The sequence below is a fragment of the Rhinolophus ferrumequinum genome, assembly GCF_004115265.2.
Source record: "Rhinolophus ferrumequinum isolate MPI-CBG mRhiFer1 chromosome 5 unlocalized genomic scaffold, mRhiFer1_v1.p scaffold_110_arrow_ctg1, whole genome shotgun sequence".
Taxonomy (NCBI): domain Eukaryota; kingdom Metazoa; phylum Chordata; class Mammalia; order Chiroptera; family Rhinolophidae; genus Rhinolophus; species Rhinolophus ferrumequinum.
The window spans coordinates 12021775-12036937 of NW_022680355.1; the positions used below are offsets into that span (position 1 = coordinate 12021775).

The 15163-nt window shown below is 43.0% G+C and overlaps 2 protein-coding genes across 2 annotated transcripts in view; one reads left to right on the forward strand and one right to left on the reverse strand.

Moving 5' to 3' along the window:
- The window catches only part of IL2RA (interleukin 2 receptor subunit alpha), a 49780-nt gene that overhangs the window by 3097 nt on the left and 31520 nt on the right, over nt 1-15163 (reverse strand). Inside the window, exons 2-7 of the mRNA XM_033100747.1 lie at nt 11365-11556; nt 9225-9335; nt 6841-7047; nt 5549-5632; nt 5106-5177; nt 3666-3732 (exon numbers count right to left, since the gene is read on the reverse strand). Coding sequence (XP_032956638.1) covers nt 3666-3732; nt 5106-5177; nt 5549-5632; nt 6841-7047; nt 9225-9335; nt 11365-11556 — 733 coding nt within the window. The remainder of the gene's footprint in view (nt 1-3665; nt 3733-5105; nt 5178-5548; nt 5633-6840; nt 7048-9224; nt 9336-11364; nt 11557-15163) is intronic.
- Nucleotides 8767-15163, forward strand: part of RBM17 (RNA binding motif protein 17) — a 90261-nt gene continuing 83864 nt past the window's right edge. The window contains exon 1 of the mRNA XM_033100746.1: nt 8767-8786. The gene's annotated coding sequence lies outside the window, so the exon portion shown is untranslated. The remainder of the gene's footprint in view (nt 8787-15163) is intronic.

Genomic DNA, 15163 nt, shown 5'->3' on the forward strand with positions numbered 1-15163 from the left:
GTTCAGCTAACACCTCCCTCATGTCACATAATAATCATTTCTTTTTTTGTGATGAGAACATTTAAGATCTAGTGTCTTATGTACTTGGAAATATATAATAGTGTTGTTTATTATAACCACAATGCTGTGCATTTGATCCCCAGATTCATTCATTTTTCTAACTGGAAGCTTGTGCTCTTTGACCAGCCATCTACATAGGTGATACTCTGTAAATTTTTTTTAACTATATGGAGGACAGTTGTAGAAAAGAAATAATAATAGCCACTAACTGTACTAAATGATTTTCATGAATTGAAAACTCTTAGTTTCTAGTCAGCACTGTGCTACAAGAACTTTCTGTGACGATGGGAACATTTTGTGTCTGTGTTGTCCGATAAGGTAGTCACCCGGGACTGTGGGACCCTTGAAATGTGGCGAGTGCGACTAATTCGCTGAATTTTGAGTTATGTTTAATTTATGTAAGTTTAAACTTAAATATCCACGTGTGACTAGTGGCTACTGGACTGGACAATAGATAGTCCTAGACTTTCCCCAACCCCTACTTAGTAACATTTGGTTACTTCCTGCCTTGCTTAGAACTCTCATGGGGAAGGTTCTGAGAGGGAGGGAGGGAGGGAGTGAGGGAGGGAGAGAGAGAGAGAGAGAACTGGTGTGCTGGTAAATGTTTACCAACCAGCTCTCTGAAAAAGCTTGCATATTTACATGCCTATTCCATGTAAATACTACCATGCCCAGTTTCAAGCTACCAATGTGACATCACTGAATACAGAGTTGGGAAGACATATGTAGAATAAACCATCATATAGTATTTCCTTGGTACCGATGGAACAGATGTAAATAACCCTGAGAACAAAGAAAGTAGTAAAATGTAATAAAATAATTAGAAAACTCCTGAAAATTTGACTTCGGCTCTCAGGAGCCAGTGTAAGCCAGCTCTGCTCATCACTAGCTCATAGTAATTGCTCAAAAAAATAAATAAAAAATAAAAACATCAAATGTAAGATTCCTGTTTGGCCACAAGAGGGCACTATCAGATGAAATTGGATTCTTAGGAAGGATTTTGACCTAGTCTCTGACACATGGGTCAGTTTGAGATATACCCTATTTCCCCGAAAATGAGACGTAGCCGGATGTGGGGACAGAGCTAGGAGTGCAGTTTCCAGGCTCTCAGGCTCACGTGGAAAGGTGCTGGCTCGGGTAATAAATGACCATCAGCTGTGGCTAGTTGGCCGTCAGCTGTAACCAGTGAGCCACTGGCCACTAATATACCTGCCGTGGCTACGCTAGCAGCGGATAGTGGCAAGTGCGGATTGTGGATTGCAGAGAGGCAGATTGCAGTTAGCAAGTGAGGTTGGTTAGCAGGCAGAGAAGTGGACGGCAGATTGTGGATCATGTGGATCCTACTTCGTGTGTCTCGCCTGGCTGCCGGTGAGAATATAGTGGTATGACTCCCCTAACTAAGGCTCCGTGGGTGTTCCTTTTTGGCCTCACCATGTCCTGCATTCTTATATGGGGAGCGGGACCAGAGACCCCGCATGACACCCTGCATGACACCGGACAATCAGCTCTAATGCATCTTTTGGAGCAAAAATTAATATAAGACTCAGTATTATATATTATATTATATTATATTATATTATATTATATTATATTATATTATATTATATTATATTATATTATACTGGGTCTTATAGTAAAATAAGACTGGGTCTTATATTAATTTTTGCTCCAAAAGACACATTAGAGCTTATGGTCCGGCTAGGTCTTATTTTGGGGGAAACACGGTATGTTTGAGTCTCCCGGAAGGTTGTAATTCTAGAAGAGCTTGTGGGAACTCATATAACTTCAGGCTGTTCTTTGTTTCGCAACATAAACTCCAAACCTTTTCCACTCCCAAATCACTTAATCCCTTCGTGTCTTAAGGCTTTTGGTTTTTAAGCTACCAAAATGAAAAGATCCTTGAGAGGTTTTAAGTCTTGTCAGTGAGGGAAGGAGAGAATCTAACAAGTATGGAGTGCCTGCAATGGACTGGGTACTGTACATCCTCCAGCTCCTGTAATCTTAAACCTTAGGAATTAGCTAACATGGTGGAAAAATGGGTAGACTGCCAGCTAGGTGAATAAGAGGGCTTCTTCTTTGCATTGCAATGATTTGTACTTTGTAATCCACACGAGGAAAATCAGAAGTCTATTGTGGCCTGATGAGCAATATAAAAACAGAAGAAATCTGAGGATTTCTCTCTGGCTGGGCTAACGGTAGGATCTGAGAGCTTTGGTTTTTGGGGTGAATCTATGTCTCCTTAGGGTCTTACGGGGTAGTTTATATCGGAGTAGGGAAAACTTGGATAGTCAAAAGAGTGACATAATCGGTCTCTATGGTCTACTGTCTAAAGGAACGGAGAAGCTGGTCGTGTGCGTGTGTGTGTGTGTGTGTGTGTGTGTGAGAGAGAGAGAGAGAGAGAGAGAGAGAGAGAGATGATTTCACCCCCTTAATTTTTAATACGGTCAGTATAGTGTCTCTCAGAGTTTGGTCTCTGGGACAGCATCATCAGTATCCCCTAGGAATTTTGTTAGAAATGTACATTTTCAGGCCCCATCCCAGACCTGTGACTCAGAAGCTGGGGGTGGAGCCCACAGTCTGCATTGGAAGAAGCCCCCCAGGAGATTCTGACACCCACTCAAGTTTGAGAACTACTGGCTTAGTGCAGAGCTGTCAAAACTGGAGGCGTATATTCGATGCATCTGAGGAGCTTTTAAAAAGTACTTGTTTCCTAGTCATGCAAGGTCACATATGGTATGATTCTGTTTCTGTGAAATGTCCAGAACAGGTAAATCCATGGAGATGGAAAATAGATTAGTGGTTGCCAGGGACTGGGGGAAATGGGGAATTGGGAAGTACAGGGTTTCTTTTTGGGGTGATGGAAGAGTCCTAATGTGTAATTAGATAGTGGTGGTATACACACAATATTGCTAAAAATCACTGAATTACGCACTTTAACATGGTGAAAATGACGAATTTTAAAATTGAAAAAAGTAATACTGATGTCTGGGGCCCACCCCCAGAGATTGCAGTTGGGACCCAAGCATTGTTATTTTTAAACATCTCTCCTGGTTGTTCTAAACCGTAGCCAGGATTGAGAATCTGAGTTCTTGCAAATAAGGCCACACGTGGACCACGTTCCTGGTCCAGGCAGCTCAGGTGTGAGTGTCTGCAGGAGGCAAAGGAGGGGTGTGTAGGAGAGGAGAGGGTTCCCATCTAGCCAGGTGACGGGGCAGAAGGTCTTGGGCTCTTGATTCAGGTTGCAGTTTGGGCCTCGGCTGTGCAATCTTGTTCACGCTACTTAACCTGCCTAAGCTGTAGCTATTCCAAGGGTTTCTGAGAAGCAAGGTTGTGACATGCTTATTAGATAAGCATCCATGCTGGCCTCCAGTAGGTGCTCAACAAATGTTAGTTTCCTTTGCTCTCCCCTTTCTCTGCAGTGTTCATTATTATTGGTTGACTCTTGGGATGTGCAGACATTAGCCAGTTCTCCCTCTACTGCTCCCCAAACTGCTGGTGGGTAGTGGAAGGATGGGGTGGGCTGGGGGTGAGGGGCTCTCTGCCCAGGTGCTTTTCCTCTGCTGGGCTTCACCCACTCGTTTGGACAAGGGCTTCCTTGGACTCACCATCTCCGCTGCCAGGAGAGCCCACTCAGAAGGAGGACACTGATCAGCAGGAGAACGCAGAAGGCCACTGTGAACAGAGAAGCAGGTCAGCAAAGGCACGCCCTGCGCGAGGTCACAGAGCAGGCTGAGAAAGTCCCTCCTCCACAAGAAGGACTTCCTGGAGATCCCACTGTCCCCTCCCAGAATGCAGCTCCCTCTTCCGACAGGATTTCTTAGGGGGCTTAAGGATGAGGGCAAGGGCTGCGTGAGCTGGTGTGGCATGGCGCCTTTCCTCAAAGGGCTGGCTCTTTCTGGGGAGATCAAACTGACAGGTACTGTGTTCAGAAAGGTTCAAAGGCCAGGCCTCAGTTAAGGAGGCGAGGGGTGAGGCCTGTGACAGGTAAATATAAAGATAATGATAAACACTTTAGCATCTCTTGAAAGTGTTAATATTTCCCAAACTGGAACGAGCTACCAACCGTGTTTTCCCGAAAATAAGACCTAGCCGGACAATCAGCTCTAATGCGTCCTTTGGAGCAAAAATTAATATAAGACCCGGTATTGTATTGTATTATATTATATTATATTATATTATATTATATTATATTATATTATATTACATTATACCATATAAGACTCAGTATTATATTATAGTAAAGTAAGACTGGGTCTTATATTAATTTTTGCTCCAAAAGATGCATTAGAGTTGATTGTGTGGCTAGGTCTTATTTTCGGGGAAACACGGTAACATTGTGTACGTTTAAGGCAGACAACATGTTGATTTCATATGCTCACATATTGCCATCTGATAACCGCCATAGTATCAAGTAACACCCGCATCCGGTCACATAGTTATCTATTTTTTTTTTTTTGTGGTGAGAACATTGAAAATCTAGTCTCTTAGCAACTTCCACACATGCAATACAGTATTGCGAACTGTAATCTCCACCCTGTACATGACATCCCAGGATTTATCTTCTAACTGGAAGTGTGTGCCCTCTGACCACCATCTCCTAGCTCATCTGTGGTGACCACCATTCTACTCTGTTTCCATGAGCTCTTTTTCATTTTTTTCTTGCTGCAAAGCCTGGATTTTCCCCCTACCAGGAAACAACTCGAGTGTTCATGGAATGTGTTTTTCTCTTTCCCTGGTTATACTGCCTCCCTCCTCCTTCGCCTCACCCCTCTCACACAAGCATGGGGTGTTTTATCGTTTAGGATCCATTCAGGAGCAACTGGTTGGGGCGGGTGTGAGACTTCACTCACAACTCGTTATAACTGATTACTGTGATGCTGAGTTATGTTAATATCTGGATTAGTCTTTTACTCTTATAAACATTGTATAAGTAGGGGGTCATTTACAATGAACCAACCAACCCACCCACTCACCCACCCACCAAGCAACATGTGCCCCAGTCTCTGGTGTACGTTTTGTCCATAACAAAAGCGACCCCTACCCACCTGTCATCTGATACTCAATGGTGAATATGACTGGCTCCATGGTCGTAGCCACTTCTGTATGTTTTTGAAAATCTGTACGAAAGAGACAGGAGAAGATGCTGGGTGTATGCTAATTATTGGACGGTCCATCTGGAGAGTGTTCCGGCTTCTCTATGAGCTAGAACCTTGGACACTGATGGAAGGGATGTAAAGACGAGGGGAGGCCACACGTGCAAGCTTTTTATTCTTCTGTGTCAAGACTCCACTCACAGCCACTTCCTCCTCTTTCTGACACTTGCTTTCCCTGGTGTGAGAAGGCCTGGGAAGTCCCATGGAATGCTTGCGGGTTCTTCAACACCCACTCAGCTGCTAGAGGGGCTGCTCCAGGCACACCGTCTGCTCTTTCTCCCATCATGACTTACTAGCCAAGCTTTTCTCTTCATAGAGACAAACTCTAGCCATACCTGTAGTAGTGCCTGTTGTTGTTAAGGGACAGGAAGTTTCACTCCCAGAAGGAGTATCCATGCTTGCTTGAGGCTCTTGGTCACCTGGAGGAGAGAGTAAGCAATGCTCGTGGAACTGAAGGTGGGGGCCAGTGGGGTTACACATCTGCCCACATCCGTCCTCCTCAGCTTACTCCAGACATATGGGTGTGAATCTCGGTTATGGGCACATTATCTGTGGGTGCCACGTCACATGGCTCTACATCAGAGTCACAGGGAAGTGGGTAAGTGGCCACAAAAGAGACATGGGAGAGGGAATTCTAAGTCTGATGCTAGTTTTCCATGGAATTCTGGGAAACTCTTTGGCCCCAATCTTCCTACTTAGCCTGGAAACAGGTCATAATGACACAAAGACCACTGAACGAAGTAGAAGTAGAAACGCACAAAAGGATAACTTTTCTCTGTGACAGGTCCCCCATACTTTGTGGGTGTTGTCAGTTACTTAGCATACTGCCCTTCTCATGATCCTTTTACAAAGGAAGCCAGGGACAGGCCCTGGCCTGCAGTGTGTCTCACTGGGCTATGGGAAAGAAACACAGAATCCCCAAAGAATCCAAGAGGAAAACTGGGGGTATGGGAAAGGGTGGTGAGTAAAGAAACAAATAACACATGTTTAAATGTAAGTAACTTTTGATTGTAGAAATGGTAATAGGATTTCAGAAGGAAAATAGTGGAAGATATCAACATAGGTGGGTTGAGTGTATGTGTGAGTGAGTGTGTGCGTGTGTGCGTGTCTTTGTGCTTGAATAAGTCCCTTCCCTGCACGTTTGTACTTTTATCAAAGCTCAGGTGGGAATTATACCAGGGGAAGTTGCAGGCCACCAGTATAGTACTGTACAAATAATGAATCTACATTGCATATCAGTAAACGAGAAATGTGTACGTGGCAGGCTGAGCTTTCCTTTTTGAATGAGAGGAAGTTTGGGCAGCTTGGAGGAAGAAGTAGAATTTCAGGAGCAGGTAGGAAGCGGGGAGCATTATCACCAGGGAGTGATCTGTGGTTCTTTGGAGCACTCAGAAGACCTGTCCTCCTCTTCCATCTCCTGCTATTTATCCCCACTCAGGGTACAGAGGACCTTAGGTGATAGAGACCTTAGAGTTTAATCTAGTCTTTTTTCTAGAATGAGAAGAAACAGAGATCCAAGGAGATTAAGTGGCTAGCCCAAGGTCACAAAGCTGGTGGGTCAGGAATCCCACCCTGGTCGGCCGGGTGGAAAAAGCAAGGTTGTGGACCCACGAAGGTGCCGCCATACCTGGGAACTGACTTTCATTTATGCACTTGAGCTGGGGCTGTGTCCACTCCACCTTCCCACAGATCATTTTGCAGATGCTCTTGGCAGGACCTCCCTGGAGGGCCCTGAACCCCTGGACGCACTCGTAGTGAATTGTCTGCCCCACCATGAAATGGTAAATTCTCTCCGAAGCTTCATGTTCCCACGGTGGAGGCTCCCTGCAGTGACCTGGAAGAGGGCAATAAAATCCCAAAGGCAAGTTGGGGAAAGCGTTGTGAGTAAATCCAAGTTGCCTCTCCCTGGAGACTGGAACTTGGTTCTTATTCTTTTATTCGTTCATTCATTCTTTCATTCAACCAATATGCATTGAGAATGTTTGTGTATCAGGAACTTTGCCAGGCATGTTGTGGGAAGGCACAAAGACCCAGTCAATCCTGCAAGGAGGCGTCAATCAATGGGGTGAGAAAGACATATGAAGGCAGAATGTGCCGAGAATTATAGCTGAGGGACAGATGCTTGCGATGGGGACACAGAGGAATGAGTAATTACTTCTGATGATAGTGAGGGTTTTGGTAAGTGGACGGGAGTGCGAAGCGAGGTCTCAGCTGCGGAATCAGGGCAGACTCCAGCCAATTTGGGTCACTGAAATGTGAAGACTACCCTGGATCTCCTCTGCAAAGTGAGGAAGCTACATCCTTGGGTTGCAGCTAATGGTCACCTTGGACCATGGCAGAAGGACTGGGGACAAAGCCAAAGCCAGGAGGAGAGAAGGACTGAGAGAATCTTGGAGAAATGTAACCTGATCTCTGATCAAGCTGTGCCTGAAGCTTGCCCTGTGTGATCCCTGTCAAGACCTCTGAAAATTCCCCATGTCCGGTAACTTTCCACTCACCCAACTATAACCCACGCCTGACTGACCTTCAACCCCAAACATCATGTCCTGCTCTGATTTACTCTCTGGGTTTTCCACTCCCCCCCACCCCAATCTGGACATATGGAATCACAGATACCCTCTGTTCCCCTTGCAGACCTTCCGCAACCCGAGGACTCAGTATACCCTCTACAGATCCTCTATACAACCCGTCTGCCCCAGCAGGAAACCCTGTACTGGGTGCACTGCTCTAGGGTAGCACCTTGCAAATCATTACTGCAATTACGTTGTAGTCTCAAAAACTTTCTTTTACAGTCAGTGCCATCCATAAACTTTCTGAACCTGTTTGAATTGGGTTTACTTCTTTCAAACGAAAACATTCTAATCAAGACAATCTGTGAAATATCCTCTAGCCCTAACCAGGTGGTCCTCTCTTGAGTAAGGACAACAAACACTGACCTTTTGAGAAAGCTTTCAATACTTGTGGAGGGTAATATGGGAGAAGTAGAGAAAAATAAACAATGAAATGTGTTTGGAAACACCATGCCGGGACAAAGTTGGAGGTGTAAATGGATAACAACATGTTGCCACAATGCCCCTGGATTAGTCTTTTTTTTTTTTTTTTTAATAATTGAAGCTGCAAATAAATTCAAACTAGTTTAAAATAAGTAATCCATGGAAAGATCCCTGGTCTACTTCAGGAGACCTGAGATCTTATGCCTAAATTTGAGTTCAGCCAACTCTTCTACCTTCTCCATGTCACAATTTCTTCAGTATGCTGAAGTAATACTCCTGCTCCCTGACTCACTTGGTTATGAGGTTCAAGTGAGATTATATGCAGTATAATACAATTCTTTGTAAGGTTATAAAAGCAGGATGGAACCATAGGGTTTTGAAGGTCAGCTGTTCCCCCAAACGCTGAGGCTTTCCTACTGGGCTCTACTTCCTCCTGACATTGTGACTTGACTTCAGCATGATTCACTGTGGAAAGTTGCGGCAGCAAGTGGCTCGCTCATGCACGGCCCATTAGCTCAAAGGTATTTGTCTGCAGCTTCAAGACTCACCAGGATGGCCCAGCACATTTTACGACCCCGAGGTAAGAAACATCTTGAAGTAAATTGCTTTGCTGGCAGTTCATTATCTTGTACTTAGGGGAAAAACACAGAGTATTTCATTGAGAGCAGGGACTGTTTTCTACTCAGGTTTGTGTCGTCTGTTGCGGTGCCTGGCACCTTTAGCCCCAATAAATGGTTTTGGAATTGAATTGAGCTGAGTTGAATTGAGTCGAATTCTATTCAGCCAGTTCCCAAACCAGGAGGAAACCCAGAGCCCAGGTGTGCTGCTGTGAGAGTGATTTGAAATGCTGAGCAAATAGCCTGCAATTGCTGTGCAATATTCTTGTCTGTGTGATATCCTTAGAGGAGAGGCTAGGGGCACAGACTTTCTTCCTTTGGGGAACACATCATACACCTGCAAGGAAAGGGTTGGCCCCTAGGAGTCTGCCAGACAACAGTCGTTTGGATTCACCTCTTACCTAGAAAGGGAACTTGGTCCGTGGGCTGCATTTGGCTTTGCATGTCTGTGGTGTTTCTTTCCTTCTGTTCTTCAGGTTTAGGAGTTACTTGTTTTCCTTTGTCTGTAGAGGCTAGAGAATATGGATGGAATGAAGCCAATTAACTTCACAAATGCTTAAAATAGAAAACAGTCTTCATGTATTCATTTACTCAGAAAGAGTGTCTCTCTAGTGTTCCCAACATGCCAAAAATACTAAGGAGCGGGGGTTACAGAGATGAGCCACACACAAGCCCCGCCCGTGGGGCGCTCTCAGTAGAGCCTGCTCACGTCCAGCCTAGGAGAGCACTGGCCGGTCACTGGTGTGTGATGACCGTGGCCTACAGCATGTTTCTGAAAGGACTGGATGATTCTCTGGTAGAATTTTGTGTGTATGTGGGTCTCCTCAAAAGGGACTCTCCTCTGGCCAGCAGCCCTGCCAACAGCGTGCCCGTGTGTGTGTGTGTGTGTGTCTGCGTGTGACCGTAGTGAGGAGTGATTAAACTCAACAGCCCATTGACCCCTTTGTTCCCCTCAAGTTCTTCATTTAAAAGTTCCAGAGAGGCAATCTTAAAGCAATGACAAGAAAATCTCTCCGACAACGCTCATCTCTATTGTGAAGAGTTTGAAAGGAGTTGCGTCAAGGCACCAAAATGACGGGGGATCAGGATTCTGAGGGTCAAAAGGGATCTCCTGGGGGAAAAGCCAATGAGGGGCTTTAACAGAGCGGCGATCTCCAGACTGTGTGGTCCACACATGGTTCGAGTGGGACAAAAATCACGTGGCTCCACGGCACCATCTCCAGGGTGAAGAAGTAAAAAGACAAATGAACCCCCCAGTGTTGGTCACGTTCTCATGTCACTGGGTGGGTAAACGACCTCATAGTGAAATGAGGCTCCTGGGGAGTCAAAGCAGAAAGTTCAATGGCAAAATCATGGTATCAGATCAACTTAGGCAGAGAAAGCCTCTTGGGGGGTCGTTCCCTCAAAATTGCACTTAAGGGAGAGGATCTGCCTATAGCATCTGAGCCAGAGACTGCCATCTCAGCTTGCCCTTCCCAGCAATGATGAGGTTGGGGACCCTTAGATGATTCCAATCCCGTCCGGCACTGGGGGCCACGAGCTCTCAAGCCATGTTTTGAAACTCAGAGGTGAAGAAATTCTAAGTGAAAAGCTTCTTCTGCCTCTCTGCTTCCCTGGCACTGATCGGGGCCTCAGCCAACTTCTGACACTGGGCTGGGGAAGGCCCTGGACCCCCAATACTTTCTGCTTGACAATGTAATTCCCCTCCAAAGAGGTCCCCTAAGGGCCCCATGGCACCCAGAGTGAAAAATGTAGGTAATAGGTAAGACTTAGAATTCAGTAGCACAAGTTTCTATTTCCTTTTTACCCTTGTCAGGGGAGGAAATGCCTCTCCCATTGTCCCCGTTTTTGTATCCAGAACTTTTTCCTTAGGGTTACAGAGATGGTCACTGAAAAGGAGAGCAGGGGAAGGGATCATGGGGCGTTCTTGAGAATTGACACTGCTGTGTTTCTGGAGGTAGAACTAGGATCAGTATATTTCATCCACCAAGATACTGGTGGTATGAGGTGTAAACTTGGAAACCAGAACACAAAAGAGTTAGTTCAGCCTTACAGGTAGATATTGCCCACTGGAATTGTTTATTTTTTATTATTCTTTATATAGGCTCATTTGGACTATTCTTTTTTAAATTTAAAAAAAAAATTGTGATAAAATAGACATACCATAAAATTTACCGTATCAGTTATTTTTAAGTGTACAGTTCAGTGGCATTAAGTACATTGACATTGTTGTGAACTAGAATTATGTTTCAATTGTACAGTAATTATTAGCGTAATGTCTGTTCTCTCCCTGCCCCTGGAATGTAAGTTCCTTGAGTGCTGGCTATCTTTCATGTCTAGACCAGTCCTGGGAACTGGAAGACACTCTTTCAATATCTGTTTAGTGAACAAATATTCCAGGACCCCCTAAAATTCGTTATAGTATAGTTTAGACTGGCCAATTTTTGTCTACAGGGCTGAGTGAACAAAAGCTGAAGTTCTGTGTCATTCGTTGCTACAGTTCTTCTCTTCCCCTTGGTGTTCACAAAAGGAAACACTTACAAGTGCTTTTGCACTGACACTGGTTTTTCCAGGAAGAGTGGCTAGAGTTTCCCATACACTGCAGAAAAAGCGACCCTCTCTTCATTCTGCGGAAGCCTTTCTTGCATTCACAGTTGACGAGGGTGCCCATTTTGTACGTGAGGGCTTTGAAAGTGGCATGTCTGAGCTTCGGTGGTTTAGAAATACAAAACTCTGCAAAGAAAAAGAAAATTAGGAGTTCTGGAGGTTCCAGTCAAACAACCACATGGTCAAACCATGTGGTGATTTAATCACACATTTCTTCCTTGTAGTTAAAGGACGTATAGATACCCCACTTCTAGTTCCTCGAAAGAAACTAAGACTGATGCCAGTGTTCTTTAGAAACCTTTCTGTCAGAAAGAGTTCAAAATTTAACTTCAACCAAAGTCCTCTCAAAACTGTGATACACTTCAAAGTAAATGAATAGAAATTAATGAGATTTCATTCTGGAAATGCCTCATGCTGAGCAAGTAGAAAAAGAGAGGAAGACCAAGGGATACGAGGAAAGGAAGAGAAGAAAGCCACGCAAGTTCAATTAAGGGACAAAATGTGTGTGTGAGAAATACTTTTCAGGAAATAAGGATTGTCAGACTTTCTATAATTAATGATTCTGTACAATTTTTTTTAAAAAAGAAGTCTATGTAAAGTCGTTCACTCAATGTCTGGCTAGTAGGAATTATGTGTTTCTCACTCACCTATCCATCTCTGAGTTTTCCAAATTCCTTCTCACACTGTGAAACCTGGCCCTCCCTCGGCCCACCAAAAATGGACACAGGTTTCCCATTAAAGACACTTGAAGTAGTGGCCAAATGCCCAACTATTAAGGGGAAAAGGGCGCTGGTCTAATCCGAAAGATGATTCCATTGCATATCTTGCAACATGTTCTCCTGCTTCAAGAAACTAGATTTCTGGGAAAAAGCCACATGCTCGATAAAAGAAGTGGATACGAAGGATCACAGGAAGTGGAAAAGGTGAGAAAGCAGGGGCCTCTATCCCAGGCAGCCTCTCCCACCACTGGAACAGGTGCCAAATCCGGCCTGGTTACCACGCTCATTGGTGGCAGAGGATGATCTGCCAATTGCTTATTAATCACTCAGATTGTAGTGAAGCTTCTCTGCCCTGCTACGCTGCCCAGCATATTGTCATCCGGGAGACCACCCCCATCCAAGACTTAGGACACTCCTGTTACCCCTGAGAACAGAGGGTGAGGGGAACATGGACAGTTTGTTCCACCTCTAACCAAGAAGGGACTGAACAAAGTAATTTGAATCACTCAGTGGGCCAGCAGTTGTAGAGGAACATGTATCACAAACACTCAATAAATTCTGGCAGTTACAATAATAAGGCAAGAAAGGCAGTATGGCAGGAAAGGGAGAAAGATGGTTTTCTAAATTCTAGGTCTACCAGCTCACTAGCTCTATATCTTTATTGTTTTTACTTATCTAAGACTTGGCTTCCTTTTCTGTAAAGTGGGTGTCATAATTAGTTTACTAATTTGTTTAAAGAATACATGGTAACTTTCAGACTACCTGGCCCATAATAGGCACAAAATAGATGTTAATTCTGCTTTTTTTCATTTTTAACTCTGTCCAGAAAAAAAAAAAAGGTAATTTGTATAGAGACTAGACTGAAGTTTACCTTAACCCTTAACTCCTGCAAAAGGTAATCTCTCTCTACAGCCCATATTATCAGTACTATCCACTGTCACTTATTGTACATCAATACCAACCAACGTTTTAAGAATCAGAAGGTAAATCTGTTACTAAAACAAGATATGCATAGTAATCAGAAAAAAACAATGGAAGAACAAGACAAGAATGTTTCCTCTCACCACTGCTTTACAACTTTCTACTGGAAGTCCTAGCTAATACAATCAGAAAAGAAAAGGGAATAAAATGTATACAGATTGGGAAGGAAGAAATAAAACTGTGTTTGCAGATGATGTGATTTTGTATGTAGAAAATCTGAAAGAATATAACCCCCTCCCAAACCTCTTTGTACTGGTAAGTGATTATAGCAGGGTTACAGGATATGAAGCTAATGTACAGAAGTCAATTGCTTGGCTATCTACCAGCAATGAACAAGTGAAAATTGAAATTAAAAACACAACACCATTTACATTAGCAACACCCCCCAAATAAAGTACTTGGGTATAAATCTAACAAAAAAAATGTATAAGATCTATATGAGGAAAACTATAAAACTGTGATGAAACAAATCAAACAAAAACTTAATAAATGGAGAGGTATTCTATGTTCATGGATAGGAAGATTCAATATTGTCGCTATGTTGAATATTGAATCTTCTCAATTTGATCTATAGATTCAATGCAATTCCAATTAAAACTCCAGCAACTTCTTTTGTGGATGTCAACAAACTGATTCCCAAGTTTATATGGAGAGACAAAAGACCCAGAATCGCCAACACAATATTGAAAAAGGACAAAGCTGGAAGTCTGACCCTACCATGTTTCCCCGAAAATAAGACCTAGCTAGACCATCAGCTCTAATGCGTCTTTTGGAGCAAAAAATAACCCGGTATTATTATATTATATTATATTATATTATATTATATTATATTATATTATATTATATTATATTATATTATATTATATTAAAGACCCGGTCTTATATTATAGTAAAATAAGACCAGGTCTTATATTAATTTTTGCTCCAAAAGACCCATTAGAGCTGATGGTCTGGATGGGTCTTATTTTGGGGGAAAAAGGGTACCTGACTTCAAGACTTATTATAAAGCTACATTACTTAAGACAGAGTGGTATTGGTGAAACAATAGACAAATAGATTAATATAACAGAATAGAGAGTCCATAAATAAACCCACATAAATATAGTCAACTGATCTTTGACAAAGGAGAACAGATAGTCTTTTCAACAAATGATGCTGGAACAACTTGGACATTCACATGCAAAAAAAAAAAATGGATCTAGACACAGACCTTATATCTTTCACAAAAATTAACTCAAAATGAATCACAGACCTAAATGTAAAACGTGAAACTATAAAACTCCTAGACGATAACATAGGAGAAAGTCGAGATGACCTTGGGTTTGGTGATGACTTTTTAGATGCAACACCAAAGGCATGATCCATGAAAGAAAGCATTGAGAAACTGGACTTCATTAAAATAAAGTATTTCTGCTCTCAGAAAACACTGTCAAGAGAATGAAAAGACAAGCCACAGACTGGAAGAAAATATTTGCAAAAGACATGTGTGATAAAGGACTGTTATCCAGAATATGCAAAGAATGCTTAAAACTAAACAATAAGAAAATTAACCTGATTTTTAAAATGGGCCAAAGACCATAACAGCCACCTCACCGAAGAAAATATACGGGTGGCAAATAAGCACATGAAAAGATGTTCCAGATCCTATGTCATCAGGGAACTGCAATTTAAAACAACAGTGAGATCCCACTGCACACCTTCCGACAACTCTACAACACCAAATGCTGGTGAGGATGTGGAGCAACAGGAACCCTTATATATCGCTGGTGGAAATGCAGAATGGTGCAGTCACTTTGGAACACAATTTGGCAGTTTCTTACAAAACTAAACATATTCTTACCGTATAATCCAACAATCATGCTTCTTGGTATTTACCCAAAGAAGTTGAAGTGAAGTCCACAAAAAAACTTGTACATGGATGTTTATAGCAGCTTTATTCATAATTTCCAAAACTTGGAAGCAACCAAGATGTCCTTTAGTACGTAAATGGATAAATAAACTGTGGTCCTTCATACAATGGAATATTATCCAGA